This window comes from Ascaphus truei, chromosome 2, assembly GCF_040206685.1.
Source record: "Ascaphus truei isolate aAscTru1 chromosome 2, aAscTru1.hap1, whole genome shotgun sequence".
Lineage (NCBI taxonomy): Eukaryota > Metazoa > Chordata > Amphibia > Anura > Ascaphidae > Ascaphus > Ascaphus truei.
This window is the reverse complement of record NC_134484.1, coordinates 199,114,723-199,138,682: the sequence shown is the minus strand read 5'-3', so window position 1 is coordinate 199,138,682 and position 23,960 is coordinate 199,114,723. Positions and strand designations below refer to the sequence as shown.

At 43.5% G+C, this 23,960-nt stretch overlaps 1 protein-coding gene across 2 annotated transcripts in view; it reads right to left on the bottom strand.

The window, feature by feature from the left end:
• RREB1 (ras responsive element binding protein 1) overlaps positions 1-23,960 on the bottom strand; it is a 103,597-nt gene that overhangs the window by 16,795 nt on the left and 62,842 nt on the right. For both annotated transcript variants that reach the window (XM_075585802.1, XM_075585803.1), the window contains exons 4-9: positions 20,081-20,191; positions 19,441-19,643; positions 16,810-16,899; positions 15,113-15,276; positions 5,405-5,549; positions 4,489-4,625 (exon numbers count right to left, since the gene is read on the bottom strand). In XM_075585802.1, the coding sequence (XP_075441917.1) occupies positions 4,489-4,625; positions 5,405-5,549; positions 15,113-15,276; positions 16,810-16,899; positions 19,441-19,643; positions 20,081-20,191 (850 nt within the window). The remainder of the gene's footprint in view (positions 1-4,488; positions 4,626-5,404; positions 5,550-15,112; positions 15,277-16,809; positions 16,900-19,440; positions 19,644-20,080; positions 20,192-23,960) is intronic.

The following is a 23,960-nucleotide window of genomic DNA, read 5'->3' as shown; positions in this document are numbered from 1 at the left end:
CTTCAGCAGAGCTGCAGGAGTCCTTTTTCTCAGCTAGGGGAACTCTTGCAGTGTGCCGCACCAGGAAAACAAATCCCAGCCGTACCTAGATGGGTGTAATAAAAACCTTTTGGGCTAGCACTCAACACCTGTTAACATGTCTTCAAACTCAGAAGGCCGGACTGAAAGCCAGCATGAAAAGACATCACCCAGAAACGTTTGGAACTGCCTTTCTCACACAGAGACACTTCGCTCCAAGCTGGCCACCCCCCCCCCCCCCCCCCCCCACCCATGCTAGCAGCCAGCTCTCTTCCCCACCTTGTTTCTAAGCTGCTACTCAAGGACAATACAGGTCATTGTAAATCCACTCCCGATGTTCAGGAGGCAGCCAGGGCGGCAGGATCTTAAGGTCACACAGGATTTGTAACCCTCACATGGGCTTGTTAATCTTCGTTACGGTTTCAGAATTGTTCAACCCATTGTCGTTTAGTGCAATTACCCATACAAAATTGTGTCCCCTATTCCTGCATCCTATGTATGCGTGTGTACTTTTATTTACAGAGTGCCAACAATGTATGCAGCACCTGATAAAGTAAACAATAGCACACAGGGAGTTAGAATATGGTAAGAGTAAACAAACACACAATAGAAAAAGGAATCCCTGGGCTGCAGAGCTTACAGTCTAAATGAAAAAATAAATCTAAATATTTATGTGTGCTGATCATTTTGAGCTTATTTTTGGCATCAAACAATTGCACAGGCTTCAGCAGTCTTACCTTTTGTAAAAATAAATAGTCATAACTACCAAATAGTAGATGAAGTTTCCATATAGGTCAAGCCGACACATTTGATATATCCACTTTGCTTGTATCAACCAGAAGCAACGATTAAAGCACAAGCAAAATAAATAAATATTGTATTTTACATGTAACTAGTTAAATATGCAAACCAGGATTTGCTGTCCTCGTAGCAGGAACTATGAAGACTGAATAAGCAATGCCAGTTTGCTCACATTATCTTGAAAGCTAGATGAACAAGATGCAACATAAGGAAAAATGTTATCATAGGGGGAGAGATAGAGAGAAGAGCCTAAGAGGAAGAGGGGGAAAAAAAAGAAAAGGACATGAAAAAGAAAAATAAGAGTGTGTGAAAATGTTCAAATGTTTTCATGACATCTAATTTGGGTAGATTAGAGTCTTAGACCCAAAATCTAAATAGTTATGAGACCTGTTGTTACCCTTCCCCTGCAAAAAAGTTTGTGCAATGGAGATCAAAACTGAGACGCATTACTGCTCAGCGCCCTACAGTAAATCTTCCGTTTGTAATGTATCTCAATGAACCACTGCACTGCTTAAAAAGCGTGGTGAATAAAGACACATATCAATAATGGTTTCTTTTTATATAAATAAAATAAATAAATAAAATAAAAATAAAATATATATAAAATTGCAACAGTTAGTGTTCTCTGTTGGCTTTACCAGACAAATCATGATCTAATTAGCTTTATGACAGACGTGCAGTCCCCGAGCTCCATCGTTTAACACCCATTAAGCACGCCTGTACAGTAATGTTAATACCCAGAAGGCCTGGGTGTTATTTCATTATGAATCTGCACGCTGCTAACTAAAGCGACAGGAGATTGCTCATGGCACAGAGGAGGAAGCTAGGGGAGGTTTCTTTGGTATCAATTAGCAACTCTCCTAAGAAGGGCTATTTATTCCCTCTCATCCCCATATTCAAACCGAGAAGGGACACATCTCCCCTGTCCCTGTGAACTGACATCAAACAGCTGCACCGTGTCAGCTGCTACAAGTCAGAGGCAATGGAAGAAGGGCAGCTCTCTAACTGCTGACCCTGACGTCTCTCTGACTTCCCAGGAGAGCCTGCTCGGTCTAACGCATACACCATTAAACCGCCCCTCGCTACCCCTTTCACAAACACTCCTCTCGCTTCATGCTGGCTCCAACTGAACACCAAATGCAGCATGAGCAGACACTATAGACTTGTCAGGCCTCACAAAGATCCTATATAAAAAAGACCTGGTGCAGAGACCCATACATTACAATGATTCACTGTGCACACACACACTGTGGGCATGATCTTACTAAGAAAGGCATCCTTTAATGGGAACGGGGGAAGGAAGAAAAAAAAACTGCAGAGGGACAATAGGCTGGAAAACGAACGTCTACCTTCATTTAAAAGCCTCTTCTGTCATCTTCCAGTATAAAAATACACACACACTCGTCTACACATGTATGCACACATACCTCCCCCCTTCCCTCTGCTCTCAAGGCTGAAACCATATCATTAGGGTCTCCTATTTTAAGTCTGCTGGTTATAGAGCGGGCATGTTGCCATGCACATTCCAGACTCAATGTTACTGTTTTGGTCTGACCCATACACAGGGATCTTACAAGGCTCCAACACAGGCCGCAGATCCCAGACACACACACACACACACGCACACACGCACACACGCACACAGTGAGTGCAGGACCGGGGAACAATACACAGCTTCGTTTTCCTGCCAGATTGCGAGACCTTACAAATAATACATTTGTTTTTAAACAGGAAACACAAGGCACTGATGTTCATACTGTGGTAGATATTTAGGTAGCTGTGCTACAGACTAGTTTTCCAGTTAAATAAGGGTACAGTATATGAACCCAGAGAACACAAAATTGTGCCAAGCCTTAGCACTCCTTTACCCACATTTCTATCAATGCTAAAGCTTAGCACCCTTCTGGGGACCTGGGTCTCAGTACGTTATCACACTGAAGCTTCGTTCAGCTTGGCCTAACAGAGCGTGTCACTGGATAACAGTGATGGATGGCAGAAAGTAAGAGAGAAGATAATAAGAGGAGTATTCCGCAGGGTCACAGCAGGCTGGAGCTCTGTAGTTTTAATGTTATCACATCACACTCACAAATCCTACTGCTTTACAACTAACAGAGAACTGTGGGAGCGGCGGCAGAAGCCAGCAGCCAATCAAAACACACCCAAGTAAAACCAAAGGAACGTTAGTGGAGTCTTGGCGTCTGAGGCTGCAACTGCTACAGCATTTCCATTGTCTTGAGACAAGTTATATTTGAGCGATGCCAAGAGGTTTGGCTTAAAGGAGCAATCCAACCAATGTGTGTTTTGTTTTTTATTTTTAATAAATCAGTTCTGTAATATTCGATAACACTTACGATCTTTTAAAAAAAAAAAAAAAATGTATTTCAAATTCAATGCCATTTTTAATGAGATTTAATATAATGAGCATCCTTTGATTTCTATAGCAGGCTTTAGCCACCTCCCCAGCAGTGCAAGATCTTTGTAACACTTTCCCGTTTGTTATAATTTGTTGCCAATGTTCCCAGCAGTTTGAGCAGCAAACTGTAACAATAGATAATGCACCTCAGTCATGTAGGAATACATTGTAGCTGCTAAGTTACACTGACTGTCAGATTGATTTGAAACTGAAAGGCAACCATTTAGTGAACCCTGGGAAGCAGGGTTTTGATAGGTCACGGGAGAACGAATCGATCGAGAGCTTAGGTCATTCGTTTTCAATAAAGGTAATGAAAGGCTACATATAATAAAAACAAAAATATATATATTTTTTTTGTTTTTCCTAAGCCGCTTGGATTGCCTCTTTAAGAGAAGCAGTGTGTATGGCCTTACTATCACAGCAAACAGAGTGAGGATGAGGCAGCCATCATTTGCTACCTTAAAATGAGTTGTGCACATGTAGGGAACACAGAAAATAATTGTTTGGTTTTCCACGTGCTTACCAGCCGGCTGCACAGGGTCAGGCACACAAATTGAGAGCACATAAGGCCATTTGGTCCACCAATCCCATCCATTTCCTCTACACTACAAACATATACCATTTGGTGTGTAAGTAAGACATGACAAAACAATGGTACATGACAAAAAAAATGGTGTATGTATGTGTGTGTATACAGTATACACACACACACACACACACACACACACACACACACACACACACACACACACACACAATCGGGATCCATTTGTTCAAAGTATATTTAGGTGTACATGTTTGAATTTTGCATATACTCCATATCCACTGCTTTTATTGATACACACACACAATTTGTAGGCTGTAAAGTGATTAATATGGTGACCTGCACGACCTTCACATGGGCAGTTCACGTTTTCACCAGGCCTTTCTAAACAACTTGTGAATGACAGCGCAGCTTCCACTAAGCGACTGATCAGAAAATACACTACCTTAGTGAGGCTAAAAAGTACAAGTCATAATTGATACACTGCATTTTAGGTGAAAGATACGGGCACTACAGGAAACACAGCTGATGCTCTACACTTGCACTACATAATGCTGCAGCCATGTACATCATATTGCTGTTAATGAATCAACATGTGGATACAAATTGGCCCTGAACATTTCTGGATGTGCTGTCATACAGGGTATTTCCATTGCCTATTCCCTAGTTGATCATTGTTTATAACCACAAAGGACCACTATCTTTGCCTTACTTCAGAGAGGCTTCAGGGTGTGTCTCCATGTGAACATCCAGATCCGACTTGCACGGAAATTCTTTAAAGCACAAGAGGCAGGGGAAAGCATCTTCTGCCTTTTTCAGTGGCTCAACCGGCGGACTCTCTTCCACGACCTTAAGGAAAATTACAAACCTGCATTAGCAACTAAAAAAAGGGTGCAATAATTCATATGGTGTAAAATACAGGATGCCTAGGTATGCAGATTACTGTGTCCACAAACACAATGTATTAGATAGAGTAGGTAAGAACACAGGTCTGTAATCGCTCATATCAGATGCAATAATTTGCCACGCAGTAAGATGTACTGTAGTGCCGACGGTTATTCTAACACAAACCAGTAGCAATCGCCAAAAAGACCCAGGTACATGCTGGGTCTAGTTTAAGGCAAGTTTAAGGCATTTCTGCATGGACTAAAGGCCCATCGGATTAACAGCGGGGGTCCCCGGCAGTCCCATTCAAACTGAATGGGACTGCCAGGGACCCCTGCTGTATTAATCCAATGGGTCATTAGTCAATGCAGAAATGCCTTAAACTTGCCTTAAACTAGCCAGGTTACACCCAGCATGAACCCAGCATGTAACCGGGCTAATTTAAGGCAAGCCTTAGAATACTCGTTGTCTCGTCTGTATGTAGACTTCTCAAGCACTAACGGGGTGAATGAAGAAGTACATTACATGACTGGACACCACATAAAGCGTAACCAGGTTACTAAGCAGCAAGCAGCAGCAGCACTATTGCAGCAATGCCACCGGTTTCCTATTCTGCAGCAAAAATGCCAGCCAAGTACTTGTGACTAACAAATTCCTTTAGGCAGTAGGGCCAAGGACAATAGTGGTAATAGCAACAAACCGGTCCTGTGCCGGGGATTGGAGGATAGCTTGAAATGAGTAACCTTTTTTTCTGGTGTCGGCTCTTCTTTCTCCACTTCGGCTTGGTGACTCAGCTTCCTTTTGGATGTCAGCCGCCGGCGTTTTTGTGGCGATGGGGGGCTTACCGTCACCGCAGTGTTTGGATCCTTCTCATGAATCTTCATGTGTCTAAATAAAAAGGTAGTAGAATACTTTACTATGTTGAATTTTTTAAGATATATGTTGAAACCAAAAAAAACTACACAGAACACAAGAAATAAACATACAGCTATTGTGAGCTCTCTTCTTTTGAGCAGGGTGGCTGGGGTCTTAGGCCTGGGACATAGTAGCTTCAGCCTCGCTGAGCCGGGCTGAGCCGCGATGAGCAGATGCACTAACCCCCTGCATCTGTCATCAACGCGGCTATAGTTTCCCCCTCCTCATGCGTGCTGATGCGTGCGGAGGCTCAGAAACTTTGCCGAGACAGGCAAGTTTCAAATCTGCCGCTCGGGGAAGCGATGTGAGCGGTCACGTGACAACTCACATCCAATGGGAGCAAGGGACTAGCCCCACCTCCCGCTCTGCCTCCTGACATGCCTCCGCTCCGCCCCCAGAGTGCGCTCACTGCCTCGCCTGCAAGGACAGGAAAAAGCTCCATTTTGAGCAGGCGAGGCAGAGCAGGAGCACGGCTCAGCGCGGCTGAACCTGCTATGTCCCAGGCCTTAATCTGCAATGTCTGTTCGAAATAGAATGTATCCTTTCACATTTGCACTTTATTTGTACATGGAATGGATATGAAGAGAGTGATTTACATGTTTCCACACTTTAAGGAACAGCATCACTTACTGAACATAGCTGTAAGCCCCTTTTCTTAGTTATCATATTAACCGGTCTCTTTACTGGAGCCATGAAATAGTTACCCAAAGGCTGATTTGCGTCCCGAAAAAGAAACACAGAACAAGCCTCCAAAGAGACACAAGAAAGCTGGGCGTACAGAAAGCAGACATTGCAAGTTCGGTATCTCTCAGGCAAGTTTTCCTTTTTTGGCATTGCTCTGGTTTTCTGCTCTGTGTTCGCCAAATCCCAGGCATCCTATAACACGTTTATGTGAAGAAAGGCAACTGTGCCAATAAGTGTAGGGAAACCAAGAAGCAGCAGCCCCAGTGTTGTGCCGAGTCTCTTGCTGTGGCTTCCCCACGCAGAGGCAACGATTGACATCACTACAGGAGACACTGATGATAACTCAATTTGCCCTACACCATTCTGCAACCATGTTCCTTACACTGCGAAGCTGGTAAAGGATTGCCGAGGGAATCGGAAGATTGTGGCCCAAAGAATGACATTTACCGCAGTTACTTCAGTTTATAAAACTAGAAACCACTGCCTACGATGGTCTTGATATATTTTTTTCTTCTACAACAGGATCTCAAGCGCTTCTAGCTGCAAGGTGGTGAAAAGGCAAACTACAGACACTCCACCCACTGGTTTAAGCCACCCCTCAACACTATAGAAGAAAGAAGGGAACTATTTATGACACAGAATATGTTTTGATGAACTTGAAATATTGCCTTCAAAACGTGAAAACTCTCAACATGCTAATTGAGCATCAATCTCTCCAAATTATATATATTACATATAATTATGAAGCCTTGGTTCTGCTCTTCGAGATCCACCAGTTCAGGATATATATATATGAATATATATACACAAATATATACCTATATGTATCCTGAACTGGTGGATCTCACAGAGCAGAATCAATGCTTACTAATTATTTTGGGACTCCCCCCCCCCCCGCCTCTCATGAGGTATTTATTGGAGACGTCTGTGAGCTACCAGTGGATTCCCAGAACTCAGTGGATTTGGTTTTTGTCAAGTTAGATAACAAAAATACAAAACTCTACTAAGAAGGTGTGGTTTCTACACCTTTTACCTGAACAGCAAATATTACACAATCAAGGTTAAACTATGCTGCACACATATATACATATAAAGTCTGTGAGGATCCCTAGGGATCCAATATACTGGCACAGCACAAGAGATAATCACATAGAAGTGGTTTATTCGGTCCAATATGCACACATATGCACGACGTTTCTGTCCCCAGGGGGTCCTTCTTCAGGGTCCTTTGGGGACCGAAACGTCGGGTATATGTGTGCATTTTCGACCCAATAAACCACTTCTATTTGATTATCTCTTGTGCTGTGCCAGTATATTGGATCTCTAGGGATCCTCACAGACTTTAACTATTTACCCTTTACTGTGCCGCTGAGGTTTTTTTCAGTGTGTGCTGCCATTCTATAATATAGAATATAATATATAATATATATATATTATAATCTATCACACACACACACACAAGTTGAATATACACGAGCATCATGGTGGTCCATGCTCTGATGAGCTCATTTATTTCACAACACTTTACTCATTTTGCCCTGGTAAAAACAAGCGTTCAGATGGAAGTCTGTTTTTTTTAAAAGACATATTTCTTTTTCTTTACATTCTTAATTCCGAGCCATTTACAAAATTCTAAACGTTCAAGAACAATCTAATCGTTGGGAAACACTAAAGAAAGCCTGAAATACACTGGAACAAAGAAGTGTTTTAACAAAAACAGAGCCAACTGCCTGTAAAGGAAGCCAACAGGTTTGGGCAGGTCCGTACAACTAAAACAACTAACTCCCCCCCCTTTTTTTTTTTTACCTCTACAGTATATCGCTTCTTTTATAGCTGTGCACTCACAGGGCAGTGTAACAACAATGCCTCTTACTTTGCACGTTTTTGGTTCGTTTGTCCAGTGTGTTCCTTGGGCCATCACACATGCTAAAAGATGGGCGCTTTAGAGCAGCTCTTGAAATCTTCCGGAAGGAACTGAAATGATTACGACACCCTTTCAGAGTGCCCAGGAGATGCCAGAGTGCTTAACAGCTGCAAAAATTGCTGCCTACAGTTTTAAGGGACTGTTTCTCAGAACAGCTGTTGGCCCTGAAGTTAGGGTAGCCAGGCACATGTGAAACAAAGACGGCCTGCTTACTTGGCAACGTAACGCTAAGCAGCTACGTGATAAAAATGAATCTCCAAACCGCCCACAAATTCACAGCAGTGCAAACATCAGTAAACAGACTAGTTCTGCGATTCTGTTCCCACCAGCCACAGACAACGTAGCCGACCGTAAATCTGTACAACGGGTAATCCATTCCCGGTTGCTACCTCAAGGAAATGATTACAGGTTTGCACGGCACTCCGAGAGATCGAGTGTTGCGTAACAACTGTTTATGTACATGCAGGAGGATAAGGATGGAAGAGGGCGAGTGGGTATATCATGTGAGTTCTCCTGTACCTTGCTGTGATTTAATCATCTCAGAACTGACTTCAAAGTTTTGTACAGCGAGTTCAGTCATGCTCCTCCCTTGGGCAACCGCGAGATTGCATAAAACCTGTAATGAGTGAAGCGATCTAGCTTAGACGTGGGCTAATGTCAGATATCCAAAGGATTTAACGCAGGCAGAACAGGTACGCTTCAGTGAGCCAGCCACACAACATGCCTGAATCAGCCTCCGCACTGCAACTAAGCATGAAGTTCTTTGTGAAAAAGAAACTAAACCCTACTCCCTCTAGGGTAAAAAAAATACACAACAACAACTGCTCAACAACCTCTATGTATCTGGCACACACACAAAAAAATCGGCATGGTGCCTTATACGTTATCTCTGTCACTTCGACCGGGGCTTGCAATGTGCTACTAGCAAAATCGTTAATGGTAGTTGTGGCCAACAAATGTTTTGATATTAAAAACATAGAATTTTTTTTTTTTTTTTTTTTAAAGTATCGTGCATGGCCCGGCGTTGCCCGTCAAGGCCACGTGATGACGCAGATAGCCCTACGCGTTTCGTCAGCCAACAGCCGACTTCATTTCCCTGATGCACCATAGTCCCACAGCAAGCCGCTGATCTCCGTTTACGATTGGGATACCCGCTAAATGCAGAGGACTTTACTCTGCTGGCTTGTGTAGCGATACATGCAGACATATCTATGAGGACATTTGTTCTCTAAGGCTTTGGTCCCGCTGCGGCCGGTGGTTCGCGCGGCCGCGGGCCACCAGCTGCTTGCCTCCGTTCTGGATGTCCCCGCTGGCTCCTTCCAGCGTGGCTGACTGCGTGCTGTGACGCGTCAGCCAGCCGGAGCTACAAGGAGCTTGTGGTTTCGCCGAGTGTCGCGTCACGTGACACGCAAGGGAACCAATCACGGATTGGATCCCAGCAGCCAATCCGATTTCCCCCTCTGCCCCGATCCCCCCCGCCCCCCGTTCTGATTTCCCCCTTCTGCTCCGATCCCCCTTCCGATTCCGTGTGTGTATGAGTGCCTGTGTACCTGTGTGCCTGTGTGTGAGTACCTGTGTGTGTCCTTCCCTCTGTGCCTGGCTTCAGAGTGTGAGGGGCTCCGGGAGTGAGAGAGGGACGGGGGGGTAGTACGACAGCATGAAAGACCTCCGTTCAAACCACGCCCCCCCCCGCTCCGGCTCCCGCCCCCTACAGACAGCAGGTAGCGGTCAATTGCCTCTCAGCGCGCTGCCTGCATGTAGTGCGGGCGCGCTTACTGAGGGAGCGGGGCCTTAGCCTTAGTCTGCGTCGTCCCCCTCCCCCCAGGGGGAGCGTGAGATTTTTCTGGGGGTGCGCGGGCGGTTGCAGAGGCCCTGCGCTCTTCCCGAAGGTATTAAATGCCGGGGGATCGCGTGAGGCCTCTGGAACCTAAACTTACCTTGCTTCAGCCTGCGTCTGGAAGCGTCTACATGGCAACGTGCCGTAGCAACGCGGCGTCAAATGACGCCATTTGACGCCCCGCTTTATATAACAAAATGAAAAAAGCGCACACACCCTAGTGCAGGGGTGCACAAAGTTTCTGCGCTGCGCCCCCTGCCTGCTCTCCTCTCAACCTGAGTGCGCCGACATCCACTTAGAGCATAAATGTAATGTAATAGTAACAGTAATAGTAACACCTTTCTCTCTGATATAAACACACACATTTTTTTTAAAAAACAGAGATAAAGGTGTTACCTATTCAGTCTCCACCTCTTTACAGATAAAAGAAATGCTCGTTAATAGGGGAAAAAGAGCAAGCATGACTGAATACCCCAAACAGTCAGACATAATTAGGTCTGTTTACAATTGCAGTGGAAGAATTCCACCCTGAGTAATTAAAAGCACCAAGTGATTTCGAGCACTTATACACCACGGTGCACGTGGGAATTGAAGCCAGCCTTCTGGCTGAGAAGAACAGTAAAGGGATATCTCTACTTTAGTGAAAGAAGACAGACCAACTGTTGGACAACCAGGGAAACGGTGAGAGGGCTTTTCTTTCCTTTCCCCTAGATTACTTGGGGATGGAAGACGGACTGAAGTGATACCCAAACACAAACATGCAGAGTGATGCTCTGGCTTTTGTTTGCCTCTGCACTCTGGAAAGGACAAGAATGACATTTCATTTAGGGGGTGTGGGGGGGGGGGGGGGGGGAGAGGAAGGAGAGTGGGAGAGACGAGTGAAATTGGATACTGCACTGTTTGCTAGTTCCAGCCTGTTCAGTAAAAACAGGTCAGGCAAGTTCTCTTATTCTCGTTTTTGTGTGTGTTGTGTGAGCTGAGGTGAAATCACAGCCAGTACCTTAGTTTTGTGAAAAGGTGCATGACAAGTTGGATGATGGGAACATTACTGCTGATCCTAGCTAAGCCTCATGTTCAATTTAGTTAACAGCTTTGCTGCTGGCAGGACCTGCACATCACTGTACAGCGCAGGGGCCCTTCCACAGAGCAGCAATTCTCAGCCAGGATGTTGACACCTGAATGGATCAAGAGTCCAAGCTACAGTGGGGCTGCAAACATTTACAGAACAAGAACTTCAGAAAAACTCAAAAACCTACAAAAAAAGTAAACTGGGGGGAAACACGTAAAATGCAACCAATAAAATGCCAAAACGCATTAAGATAGTCAATGTATAGGATGTATATCACGTGCAATTCACAAATCAGCTATGGCAATTGCCACGCACAAAAAGTCTGAGAACAAATGGTGGATGTGTTTTCAGGTTTTGTCTTTATTCAGCCAGCAGCCCTTCAGCAAGACGTGATCGGGGATGTATTCGAAGTGATGGAGATGTAGCGCTGCATCATTCCCTTCCTTTGTTTGCATGGATTCGGAAGATGAGAGAGATGTCTGTGACAAGCGCAGACATGAAGACCTGCATTTTCAGCTTGGATAAAGGGGTGTTTTACCTACAGATTCTCTTTTGCCGAATTCTCCTTCAAGCTATTTCACATTGTTATACTAGTACACATAAGCCCCACGGTTGGTTTCTACTCACTAGAACTGAACTGGACTGGACTGTCTGACTCGTGACATACAAGCCAGAAAAGCCACCTAACGAGATCTACTTCATCCTGTCACACTCACTACAATGCTAACGTTCCAAAGCAGGCCGGGAAGACACCATTAATGAGCGCATGGAATTGTAAGATCCTGTGCAGCCTTCACAAAACTGCAGTGGTTTCCAACCTTTGTTAAAGAACCCTATAATTATATTATGAAACTCTGTGGAACCCCAACCCTCTCTAATAGCGCGTCTGAGATCAGATGCATTGTAAGGAACCCCAACCCTCTCTAATAGCGCGTCTGGGATCAGATGCATTGTAAGTAACCCCAACTCTCTCTAATAGCGCGTCTGAGATCAGATGCATTGTAAGGAATCCCCAGCCCTCTCTAATAGCGCGTCTGAGATCAGATGCATTGTAAGGAACCCCAACCCTCTCTAATAGCGCGTCTGGGATCAGATGCATTGTAAGTAACCCCAACTCTCTCTAATAGCGCGTCTGAGATCAGATGCATTGTAAGGAACCCCAACCCTCTCTAATAGCGCGTCTGAGATCAGATGCATTGTAAGGAACCCCAACCCTCTCTAATAGCTTGTCTGAGATCAGATGCGTTGTAAGGAGCCCCAACCCTCTCTAATAGCGCGTCTGGGATCAGATGCATTGTAAGGAGCTCCAACGCTCTCTAATAGCGTGTCTGAGATCAGATGCATTGTAAGGAACCCCAACCTTCTCTAATAGCGCGTCTGGGATCAGATGCATTGTAAGGAGCCCCAAACCTCTCTAATAGCGCGTCTGAGATCAGATGCATTGTAAGGAGCCCCAACCCTCTCTAATAGCGCGTCTGAGATCAGATGCATTGTAAGGAGCCCCAACCCTCTCTAATAGCGCGTCTGAGATCAGATGCATTGTAAGGAGCCCCAACCCTCTCTAATAGCGCGTCTGAGATCAGATGCATTGTAAGGAACCCCAACCCTCTCTAATAGCGCGTCTGAGATCAGATGCATTGTAAGGAGCCCCAACCCTCTCTAATAGCGCGTCTGAGATCAGATGCATTGTAAATTCTTCTGTTTTTGTTTCAATTTTGAAAAGGACCTGAAAATTGCAGGGAATCCTTTAGGGAGGCCCAGGGAACCCAAAGGCTTCTTAGGAAGCCTGGTTGAGAAACACTGCAGTACTGTTTGATACCCACAGACCCTTATTCAATATGCTGCAAAATGCTTCTCAAGGTCAGGGAAGTCTATTTAAAATGAATGGTGAGCTGAAGTAGCAGTTTCACAGCATACTGAATAGAGCCCACAACAGCAACAAGGAGAAAGACCCATACTGTACATTACACACATATTCACATCTTGCACCAACCCAATAGCCTACATGCTAACAGCCAGCCTTTACTTCTTGGGAGTAGCAAGAACCTTCTTCTAAAGCAAAGTGATCTGAAGAGACATTAAAGAAAAGACAAAGACCCTGAAATCAGGGCAATTCATGCAGACTGCGTCACTAAAGAGCTGTACTAGGTCTGTACTCAAAATAAAAAACATCTATTTAGTGGTGGTGTGCAATACATGCTTGCTTCCCCATAAATACATAAATGGGCAAAAATAACTTGTTGAATCGGGTCAGTAAAGTTGTTTCTCAAGCACCCCAAGGCTGGTTTTACTGTTCTGGAATGTGGTCTTTTTGTGTATGGGAAGAAAAAAAAGCACAGATCTGCCGATCAGGCAAATCAATTGACATTCTTGAGCTTATGACACCTGGCCCTGAAGCATAATGTGCTCCAAAGGAGGTCATTCTGAAAACAAGAACGGGGAGTCACTGCATTTGCATACTAAATGATGGATTCTCAGGGTGTTATTCATTAGGGTGAGATAGTGTAGACCGGGGTACTATTTCGCAGAAACTTTCATACAGATAGTTTCAGTGCCATAGTGTGCCAATCGGCACTATTGAAGCTTAAGGAGTAAACCCCTACATTATTAGCATTTGGCAGCTTGACGGTTATGATAATGAGAACTGATTCACAATTACCACATACCCATTCTGGCTTTTACCTCCCAACCTAATTAATTGAGTTTCTTAGAGGCACTCTACACAGCTCACTCACTGGCTGTAAACCCAGGACTGGCTGTGCCTGTATCTGGTATTTAGGAACCAAGCGGTCCCTTTATGTAGCGTGGAAAGCAGACTGTGCTAAGTCGGACTATACTAGGAACAGGGCAACCAACTGTGGAAGAAATAGGGTCAGTGAGTATTTTCCAGGGGCTGGAGTGAGGAGTTCCAAACACTTACGTGAAGTTCTCTGTATCATCATTAATTACAGTGTGACATCTATCTTCTGCTATGTGTATAGAAGCAATAACTGCTCGGAGCTTGTTATAGTAACTCAGCACTATTCACACCTCTTCAGCACCAAAAAGTTTAGGGAGTTGGCTACCGCAGTAAGGCTGACTCATTTTTATATATTGTAGCCTTAGAGAGATTGAACCCCAAGCAATGATTTAGTGGCCATTATGCACAGAGAAGCACTCTATATTATACAACCCTAACAAAATATGTTTCTACTTGGTCAAAAATAACCGCACAAACAACATATAATTATTGTGAAAATGTCAATTATTCTGATTTCTCTTTAATAAAGTATCAAAGGTTAGATTTTTTTTTGAGCTGACCCATATTCTACCTTTAGTATATTACTGGTCCATGAAAAAATGTCCTGGTTGAGTTTTCCAGAAATGTGGTTTCTTTATTTATATATAGGCTTGTGTCTATACCCACCTCCAGCCACATAGGTACACAGTTACACCAACACTGCTATTGCTGTTCACTTAACTCCCTGATAGTCCAAGCAACAGTGCTTACGTTACTTTGCAAATCTGGCAATTTGCTCGTCAGGTAAACGCCTCCAGCCCGCTGCATTACCATCAGGCCAGGGGAGGGTTTGCAATGCACAGAAAAGCACAGGACGGGTTAAGGAGTTCCCACTGCCTAATTTGCTTTTATTTTAGGGGCATTACAGCTCCACCCACATCACAACGCTCTTCACTTTTGTTTCAAAAGAAAACGGCCCCCCTCGCGCTTCACAAGATTGTGTTCTCCCTGGCACCTAAACAATAAAAGAAATAGGTGGCACTCCCTCCCTGGAGCTCGGCGTCTGGCTCATTTCGGTACAGTTAACATCTAAGCACTGAGATCCCCAACTCCCTGAGCCGTGGCTGCTCGGAAGGTTTGGAGGATTAGGCAGCCCAGAACACAGCACCAGGACTTCACAGGACATAAAAAGGCACTGTGCATAGTTCATTCTTCTCTATCCAAGTGGGTGTCTAGTGTTGCCTAACAAGTTAATAAAACAAGCCCTGTCCAACCTCCTCGCTCTGGCTGCTGTGTCACTCACCTGTGCATGTTCCCATTGGTGGTGAAGGACTGCCCGCACATGGAACATTTGTAAGGCCTCTCTCCGGAGTGCACCAACATGTGGCGGTCAAGGGAGCTGGCCGAGCTCAGAGACTTCCCACAGATGCTGCAGCTATGGTCCACCCCTCCAGTGTCAGTGTTATGCTGCAAGAAGCAACGATCACAATCAATCTTTTGGTGCAAGTGTCCAATGTTGTTTGAACATGGCACACATAGCAACTACATTCAAATAAGGGAGATTGGCCAAATTCATTTAAATAGGTTTTACTTTAATGAGACTTTATTAAAAGACAACAAGGCCATCACTGCAATGTGCAAGACTGCTGCCAGCTTCTAAATGGTCCTATTTATCCCGACTTATTTCTACGGTCTCCATAACAGGGAATGTTGCGAGATTCACAGCGGTGATTAAACATATAGGTGTATATATAGTGTACAGATGTAGCAGGCTTCATTGTTCTCTCAGAACATACAACACATCCCGTTATAACGCACAGTATCACAGAGTTTCCATAGGATTCAATGGCTGTGTCGGTGCAGGATATCACACACATTCCTCCATGCCTCATAAAGCGAAACAATGAAGCTGCTACATCTGTAGCAAGAGAGTCTCTGGCAACCGAGGAAGCAGCGGCAACGCGACCGCCCCCGGAGGAATAGCGCTGCGGCGGATACATGATTCTGTATCCCCCCCCCCAGCAAGCACTGTCTCCGGAGCGGCGGACATTTGCTTTTCCAGCCGCGGCTCCGGAGACAGCAAGTCTCGCTACATCTGTAGATTCAATCCTTTATGAAGGCTGTGTCAACACGCAAGGACATTGTTTGCTAGCCTCTCTTCTTACTTCCACTGTAAATCGCATGACAATAATTCAAGACATTAAGAAAAGTCATTGAATTATGTATTTTGTTGCTCCACAAAATTATAAAGTTACGCATGAGAATAACAGTACAAAATGTGTAGACAAATCACACAAATCAATCTGACGTGTCTTTAAAAAGTTCTTCTGCTATGTAATACTTATAATTATAATTCCAGCATTTTATAACCAGGGGTCTTTTAATGTCAGCGTTAAATAACTAGATGGTAAACTAGAGTTAAGAGGAAAATACCTACCGTAAATCTTAATACTGTAAATTTGCACACTTCTCACTATTCATAAAAATGTTTAGAAAGGATTATGGTAATTTAAATACTGTGGCCAAAAATGGTTATAATAATATATATAATAGTTTGTTCTTGTATAGCGCTGCTAGTTTTACATAGCACTATATATATATATATTCAGTATAATTGTCCTCGGAGGGCATCTGCGTTTTACAAAATTGTCCGTGACATTTGAGGAACGCAGATCATAGAGCCACTCTGACCAAGTGGAGTTGTCCTCATTCTCTCTATTCTCCCCACTCTCACTGCCTGCCGTGATGCCCACTCATCTCTGCAGCCGCCCACTCATCTCAGAGAATACCCACTCCTCTCAGCGGCTGCCCCGTCCCGCTTTCCGCTCCGTTAGGCATCTACTTTTTCAATGAGGATCATTAAACAGATTGTGGTTGGTCAACACCAATTTCATTTTATAATAACTACGCATTGTGTCTAGTTTTCCTACTTTATATATATTTTCTTTTCTTAAAATGGGCATAATGTTGAGTGTGCATACAACTAGGGAGGCTGTATACCTGGCGGATGTGCATAGTTAGCTGGTGCTGGGAATTGCAGAACTTCTCACATAAGGGACAGGTGTAAGATGATTTTTCCTCCTTTGATTCCTGTTACAAGATACCAAAACAAAAGATACGTAAAAGAGGGCATTACATATAGAGCTGGAGTTTACCAACTTCATAATATCACAGGAAAAATACAAACAAAGGGACACTCCAGAAATGATTACTGCAGAGGCAATGCATAAAGTAAACATTTCAAGCAGTGCAATTCTATGCAGATTGTAACTGCTTTTCATAGATAGGTGAAGGAGGAACTGTAGGAGACAATGTGTATAGAGTTATCCATCAATCCATCATCATATTACTCAAAGCACCATGTCCATACAATGTTCCTTTACACTAGAGGTTAGTGTCACTTTGCCACACTCGTGTATGAAATCCTGAATAAATCATGTTGCCGGCATATTGCCCTACGGTGTTGCACATTTCGCATTGAAATTTGTCTGGAACAATCTGTTCCTGATCAAAATGGATTGAAACCAATGACAAAAAATGTGGCCTTCCTCTGTCATGTTTAACATGGAATGAACCTACTTTCGGTCATCCCAGTTCACAAAGATCTGTACCGCCTGCATGCAGCCCAAACACAAAATAAACAAGCCAACACATGGAATGTCTTATTTTATTTAGTACCACCAGACAAAGAGGGACGGCACTTGGGTCTGGGTAGAGAACTCCTCCTCACTCTGTTCTTATTACATACTCGAGCCCTACAGTTCTGTGGGACTATTAGACCAAGTTGTACGTGGAGATTTTCACTTCTATCTTTTTTTCCCATACAGGGCTTGCATACTTCCAAACCATATTCCTGTATTTATTGAAACACTTTTTCCTTTGCATCAGCATATTAACAAAAGATAGAGCAATTTTGCTGGTTCACCTTGAAGCGAGGAATCGGCACATAATACAGGCCCGTCACAGCAGATTACTATTTACACAGGAGTTTATCATTAACCATGGCCTAAACTTTCCCTAATGCCAGCACAGTGTGGACAGCATACCATACTGTTGAATGAAATGTGCTAATGTTAACACAGCAGAAGATAGACTGTTTAAAGCACCAGTCCTACTCATTAAAAGGTTTATTAATGTCGTGCCAAATCGAAGGCATTGAACCAAGTAACACATTTGCTTCCTAATGTACAATAGCTTTAAACATTTTCAGTCTAGAAACCTAAATTTAAATAGTAAAAAAAAAAGGAATATAAAACCTATCTATCTGATTTCTGCAGATGTGTGAATATGAAGATTAAACATAAACAGATAAGAAAAAATGGAAATAAGTTGAATTTTCCTTGCAAACAAGACCACGAGACATCATACAGAAAGGAGCTATGCTGGTGAAATCTTCACATACAAAGCCTGGAGCAAAGATACTGTACAACGTTAGGGCAGTTTCCCCTAAACTCAAGCAGCTCAGATTAGCCAAACCCCACCTCACCTCTGTCTGCCACAAAACAAACAATATCAGCAAATGTTGAAACCTGCTGGTATTTAGCGGTACTTCTACTTTACTGCTTATTTACAAACCTAAGATTCCAGTTCAAATACAATGGCATTCATTTTAAAGGGACAACACATCCTAGAACTATAAAAGCAGCATTTAATAGGTCAATGTAGGCGATTGATACTTTTTGTTTAGCAAATTTGACACATATTTAAAAATAATAATAATATTGAAAATGTTAATGTCATTATAGTATCTAAATGTTTTGAAGAGATTACTGTACATATTCTCTTTCATGATAAAAAACATTTGTAACTAGTATATAGCAGCAAATTGTTACGCCAGTTACTTGGCCTTAGTTGTTATGCCTTAACCAATGCCACTTTAGAGAGATTCATAGGCCGTGATGTGCATTTTGATCATTTATTTTTTGTAGTAAAATAATGCTGTGTTCTAAAACAAATTATATCATCGTGAGTTATACAGAGTAAATTAGACGGCATGGTCTGCAATGCGCAATTGTTTATGCAGATGGTATAAAGGTGTCACGGTAAAGAACCCAAACAATGTTTAGATGTTTAGCAGAGGTCCTTCACCATTAGCATGCTTTCTTTATGGTTTTTACATTTTGTTTGCATGGTGCTGTAACACTAGGCCTTGCACTATACTTTAGTGTGCCCTCGTTTCAACTAACAAGATAGTTTCTGTGACACAGCATTGCTACCAAGCCAGTTTTTGACCAGCCTGGCCGGTTTCTCAATGACCGGCCTGTTATTGGAAGTGCCATTTTGCGCTGCTGCAGAGCAGATTCTTTAGCACAGGCTCTGCATCCACAGCTGCTTACCTCAGGGTTATTGAGCCACTTCTGGCTATCTTCTGCTGTACTCACTAGCCAGGCTGAAGTAAACAAGCCCACAAACATGGACCCCAGTTGCAGATAAGATATTGTGTATACAGACAGATTAGGTGTACACAACTTAAAAGGCCCTGCAGAATGATATTGGTGTGCTTATCTCTCAGAGGTGAAAGGTGAGTGACACTCTGATGCCAGATCATTGGCTCAGCTAATCAATAGGAGGCCACCCCATAAGGAAAGTCTAAAACCTTGAACCCTCCGGCAGACTAACGAGACCCCTTACCTGATTCCTTCTGCCAAATCGATTTGGAGCAGGAGATTTTGCCGGCGATTTAGCGTTCTGAGAGCTCCCACCATTTTCGGCAACATTGGCTGCGTTCATCACTGCTGACATCATGGCGTTAACAGAGGACAAGTCATTCACTTCGGAGCCGTTCAGCAGGCCAGCTGGTTTGATCTGGTCTTTAACGCTCATTGAATCTCTCTCTATACAAAAAAGACCATCACACAGACACTTACAGGGGCAATGAATCCAAGAAAATCTCAGGAATACACAGGAAAATACAAGAACTCTTGTAAATATTCGGCCTCTGGATTTTTACTTAGAAACAACTTAATGTCCTTTTAATTAATAGGCAGCAAAACGATGACTTGCTAAAGAGAAAATACATGCGTTGCTGGCAAGTCTAGGAGTGAAGGAGTTAACTAGAAGCACTAAAAGTTGATATGGAATGCAAGGTCACACTCACTATTGCTTTACATCACAGCATATTTATTCATCTTTAAGGCAATGAAACTTGCACCCATGCAAAAAAAGAGACTATTTGCAGAGTGGAGCTGCAAGAGCTCAAATGCTCTTATGGGATCTCCCAGGATGCACCTTTATTGGGAGCCTGAAGTAGATACATATAAAGAAAGGTTACCTCCAGTTCCCTTGGCCGTGTGTTCGGGATTGTTTTTTGCATCTTGCTTTCCAATGTTCTCTGTTAATGTGTTAGTGACACTGAACGAGGCATCAGCAGCTCTCTCCAAGACTGCAAATAGAAACGCATATACCAACGTGAGTACTAGATCACGCCGCTATTTCACAGCAGAGGGGAGCAAACAATATCACCCGGAGCTCCATCTGTGTGAAAATAAATAACCAATATAGGTATTCAATAATAAAAGTGCATAAACACTATGTTGTGATGAGTGAAAACACCGTGCCAAACGTGAACACAATAAATATTTCGTGATACATGGTGAAAAAAGGGAAAACGAGATAATATACTGAGCAACCGGTTTTGCGCCTCTAACCAAGGTTGAACCTTCTTCTGGGGTTCTTGAAATGCTGGTCTCAGGGTGTGGGGAGCGCGCAAAAACAGAAAATATAGACACAAATACAGTGCATGGGATTTACTTACTGCACCTCATCCATTACACCACCTCAGAGCTGGGCCATGGAATATCATTCAGCGGCCACCATGGGATTCCATGCCGGATTTTTCTCTCTCTACTCTCCGAGTGCGCATTTTATGAGATTTGCTTGATTTTTCACATCATCGTTATCATACAATAAATATATTGCACTATATTTGTGTTTATGTTTTCCGTTTTTTATGCGCTCCTCACACCCGACGCCAGCGATTCACGGCAGATATAATTTGAATGATATACCCAAAGTTTTGAAGTGCCGTTACCACTCGGGAATTGCCTTTATTTTTTCCTTTATCACCCCAATTTCATACATCACTTCCTATCCCAGCTTCACGTTGCAAAACCAGTATAGTCATCCTCACACTGATGAGACTCAAAAAAGGTCGAAACGGCTGTCTGTGAGTAGGTTTCCTGACTGTGCACGTCCTTAACCCGGTGTGTGCTGAAAAGCTGTGTAATGCGGCAGGCATAAGCTTAAAGGGGTCCGTTTTAAAATGGATGAGAAGTAAAGAGTGCTCATTTGCATGTCATTACCCAGAATCCATGGCGGCAGTGAGAGTATTGTTTGCCGAGAGATAATGGGGGATGGCAGGGTTGCAGACCTGTCCGACATTGGAATGTGCTCACAAGTGATATTTGTATTTGTTGTACTTCACTACCAATGCCACCTGATGGTTTTCAGTGCAAGCAATTGTTAAATTGAACAATAAGTTTGTACATGTCCTCTTAAATGTGGCAATTTTTGTGAGTTATCTTAGTAATGCCTTAACCCTTGGAGCACCAAAATGCCACCTCCTCTCTGACACTCGTGATCATGTGACGCCTGACTGATGACAGAATGGAAGAAGAGGAGTCCTCCCCACTTCCACTTCATTATCGATTTCCCCTACAAAACCAAACAGGAATATAATGACGTAGCTACTATGTCACGGGACCCCTGGTGTGCCAGATCTCATGATGTAGTAGCTACGTCTAAAGGGCACCCAGAGGGTTAAAAGCAGCAACCCCACTGGTTTGCTTTGTTTTTTTTACAGTATAGGAACTAGGGAGACATCCTCCAGAGTTGAACCATTCTGTTATCAGCTCCGCTGACCCCCCCAGCTCCGGAGATGCTTACCAGTGAAGTTACCAGTATTATTTCCTGGTATTTAAAGGGGATTTAAATGGCCGTCAAATAGGAAGTCCCAACCGATGATGTTGAGGCTTCTTATTCGCCTGAGATTTGGTCAGCCATTTTCTTTCCCCTGTACAGAGATTTAAACCTAGTAACTAAACTAGAGAATGTGTTCCCATCCTGGGGGGAAGAAATGGAGTTGCTAAACAAAAAAAAAACAAGTAGGGCATTGTGGCTTTAAATCCCAGTTAAAAGTACGGGAACTTTGGAATCCCAGCGACATTCTTTGTGATCCTATAAGTAATCCATAACGAAAAAAACTAGGTACTGCATGTTCCATAATATTTGTTGCTGGGCTTTTTGGAGTAAGACTAAGATTCAACCAGTTGGGGGAGGTGAAGGACACAGTAATAACTATGTCTATATAGAGGTGGCACTGCACAACGGCCGGCTGAAACACAATACATGCGCACTTACGGCACAGTTTTGTAGCCACAAACTTCTTATAAGTATCCTCACTGCTTTTCCATCATAAGCATTAAAAGACATTCAGTTTTCCAAAGCCCATTTTAAACATGGGCGGCAGAGGCCTGTCTGCAGGATGTGTTCATCCACAAAAAGAAATGTTAAAAAGTTTTTAAAACAACACACACAAAAGGACTGAATCACGAACCTTTATCTAACTGTGAACCTGTGACAATCGGCTGATATTTAATTAAAAACAAAGTCTGTACGTCCTGATGCTGCAAGCACTTGTGCAATGTGCGCAAAGAGGTTAGAAGAGCCCATGAAACCGAGACAAGCTTGTTGCTTCCCATTCAGAGAGAACAGGAAGACATTTGCTAAATGTATTTCCTTATCAGGGAGAGAATGTGACTGCATGATGTGTGTGGAGGCAGCAGAAAGTCACATACCCTCCTTTACAACATACCCTTCTCCTCCTTTCTCTCTGTGCTGCAACAGGCATCACTCGTAGCATTAAGTGTCAGCACTGTAGAGCTGAAGATAAGCCTTAGGAAAAAATAGATGCGGGAATGGCAAAGCACTCACCCATCTAACATTTAGCTCGACTTTTTCTTATGCGTTGCATTATTTCACGTTAAAACGATAGTGAAAATGCGGCATGTTTCTGCCATTCAATCGTAACTGGCCATCAGCAACAAATGCAGAAGAGCAGTAGCTAGTTACTAGGCAAAGGAGATTAACAATGGCAGCCATATTTAATCAGCCCAGAAGAGGGTATCTTAAATTCGTTCTTAAAAATACCGAACGGTGAAATCTTCTGATTCTTTATGTTTATGCTGCCAGATGGTAAAGGCAAAGTCAATGTAGCTCATTACATATAGTGTTAGGCTTAGTGCTGCTGCTTTAACAGCACAACTCAGGAAACGGGAGGATGCAGAGAGGGCCACCAGAGATGGGAGGAGTGAGAAGGGAAGCAGCGCCTGACTAACTTCAGTCACAGCTCTGACTCATGGAGAAGATGAAACCAAAGCGCGCGCGCGCGCACACACACGCACACACACACACACAGTACATCTGCCCTTTGGAGCCATAACAAATGTTTCCTCCAGTTGCTGTAATGTGTGCTGCTCATGAGTTCTCCCACTGGAACAGATGGGAAGAAGCGCCCAGTGCTCCAAAAGCACAGGAACGGGGGAAACCAAGGATGTGCAGCACAAAGAAGGTGATTGTTTGTACGTTTAACCCCTTGGCTCTCAGAGGTGCGTGCAACTGGCACGCAGAGGGCCCATGCCCCGTGCAAATGGTGGCATACAAAATCATACAAGTCGCGCAGTCACTGAAGCAGGGACGGTTTGAAACATCCTTGTTTCCCCTGTGCGAGGGTGCCAATTAACCTAGGATTGTAAGCAATCACACACCAGTCCTTTTGTTTCCCTTTTTCCAATCATTCTAATCAGTGGACAAAAGGTGCCTTTCTGTTTTGGTTCATATCTGTTTAATTGCACATTAACTAAGTATGTGCCAGACAGCTCCCTCTGTGTTCATGACAACATAAACTTTTTCTAGTGATAATAGCTAAACCCTGGGTGTTTAATAATGTCTTTTAACAGTTCAGTTGAGGATGGCACAAGTTTTATCACAAATCACAGGAATAATGCAGACGCCATCCATACACAATACACAGACACACACACACACAGATACACACACAGACACACACACAGACAGAGACAGACAGACAGACACACACACACAGACACACACACACAGAAAGACAGACACACACACACACAGAGACAGACAGA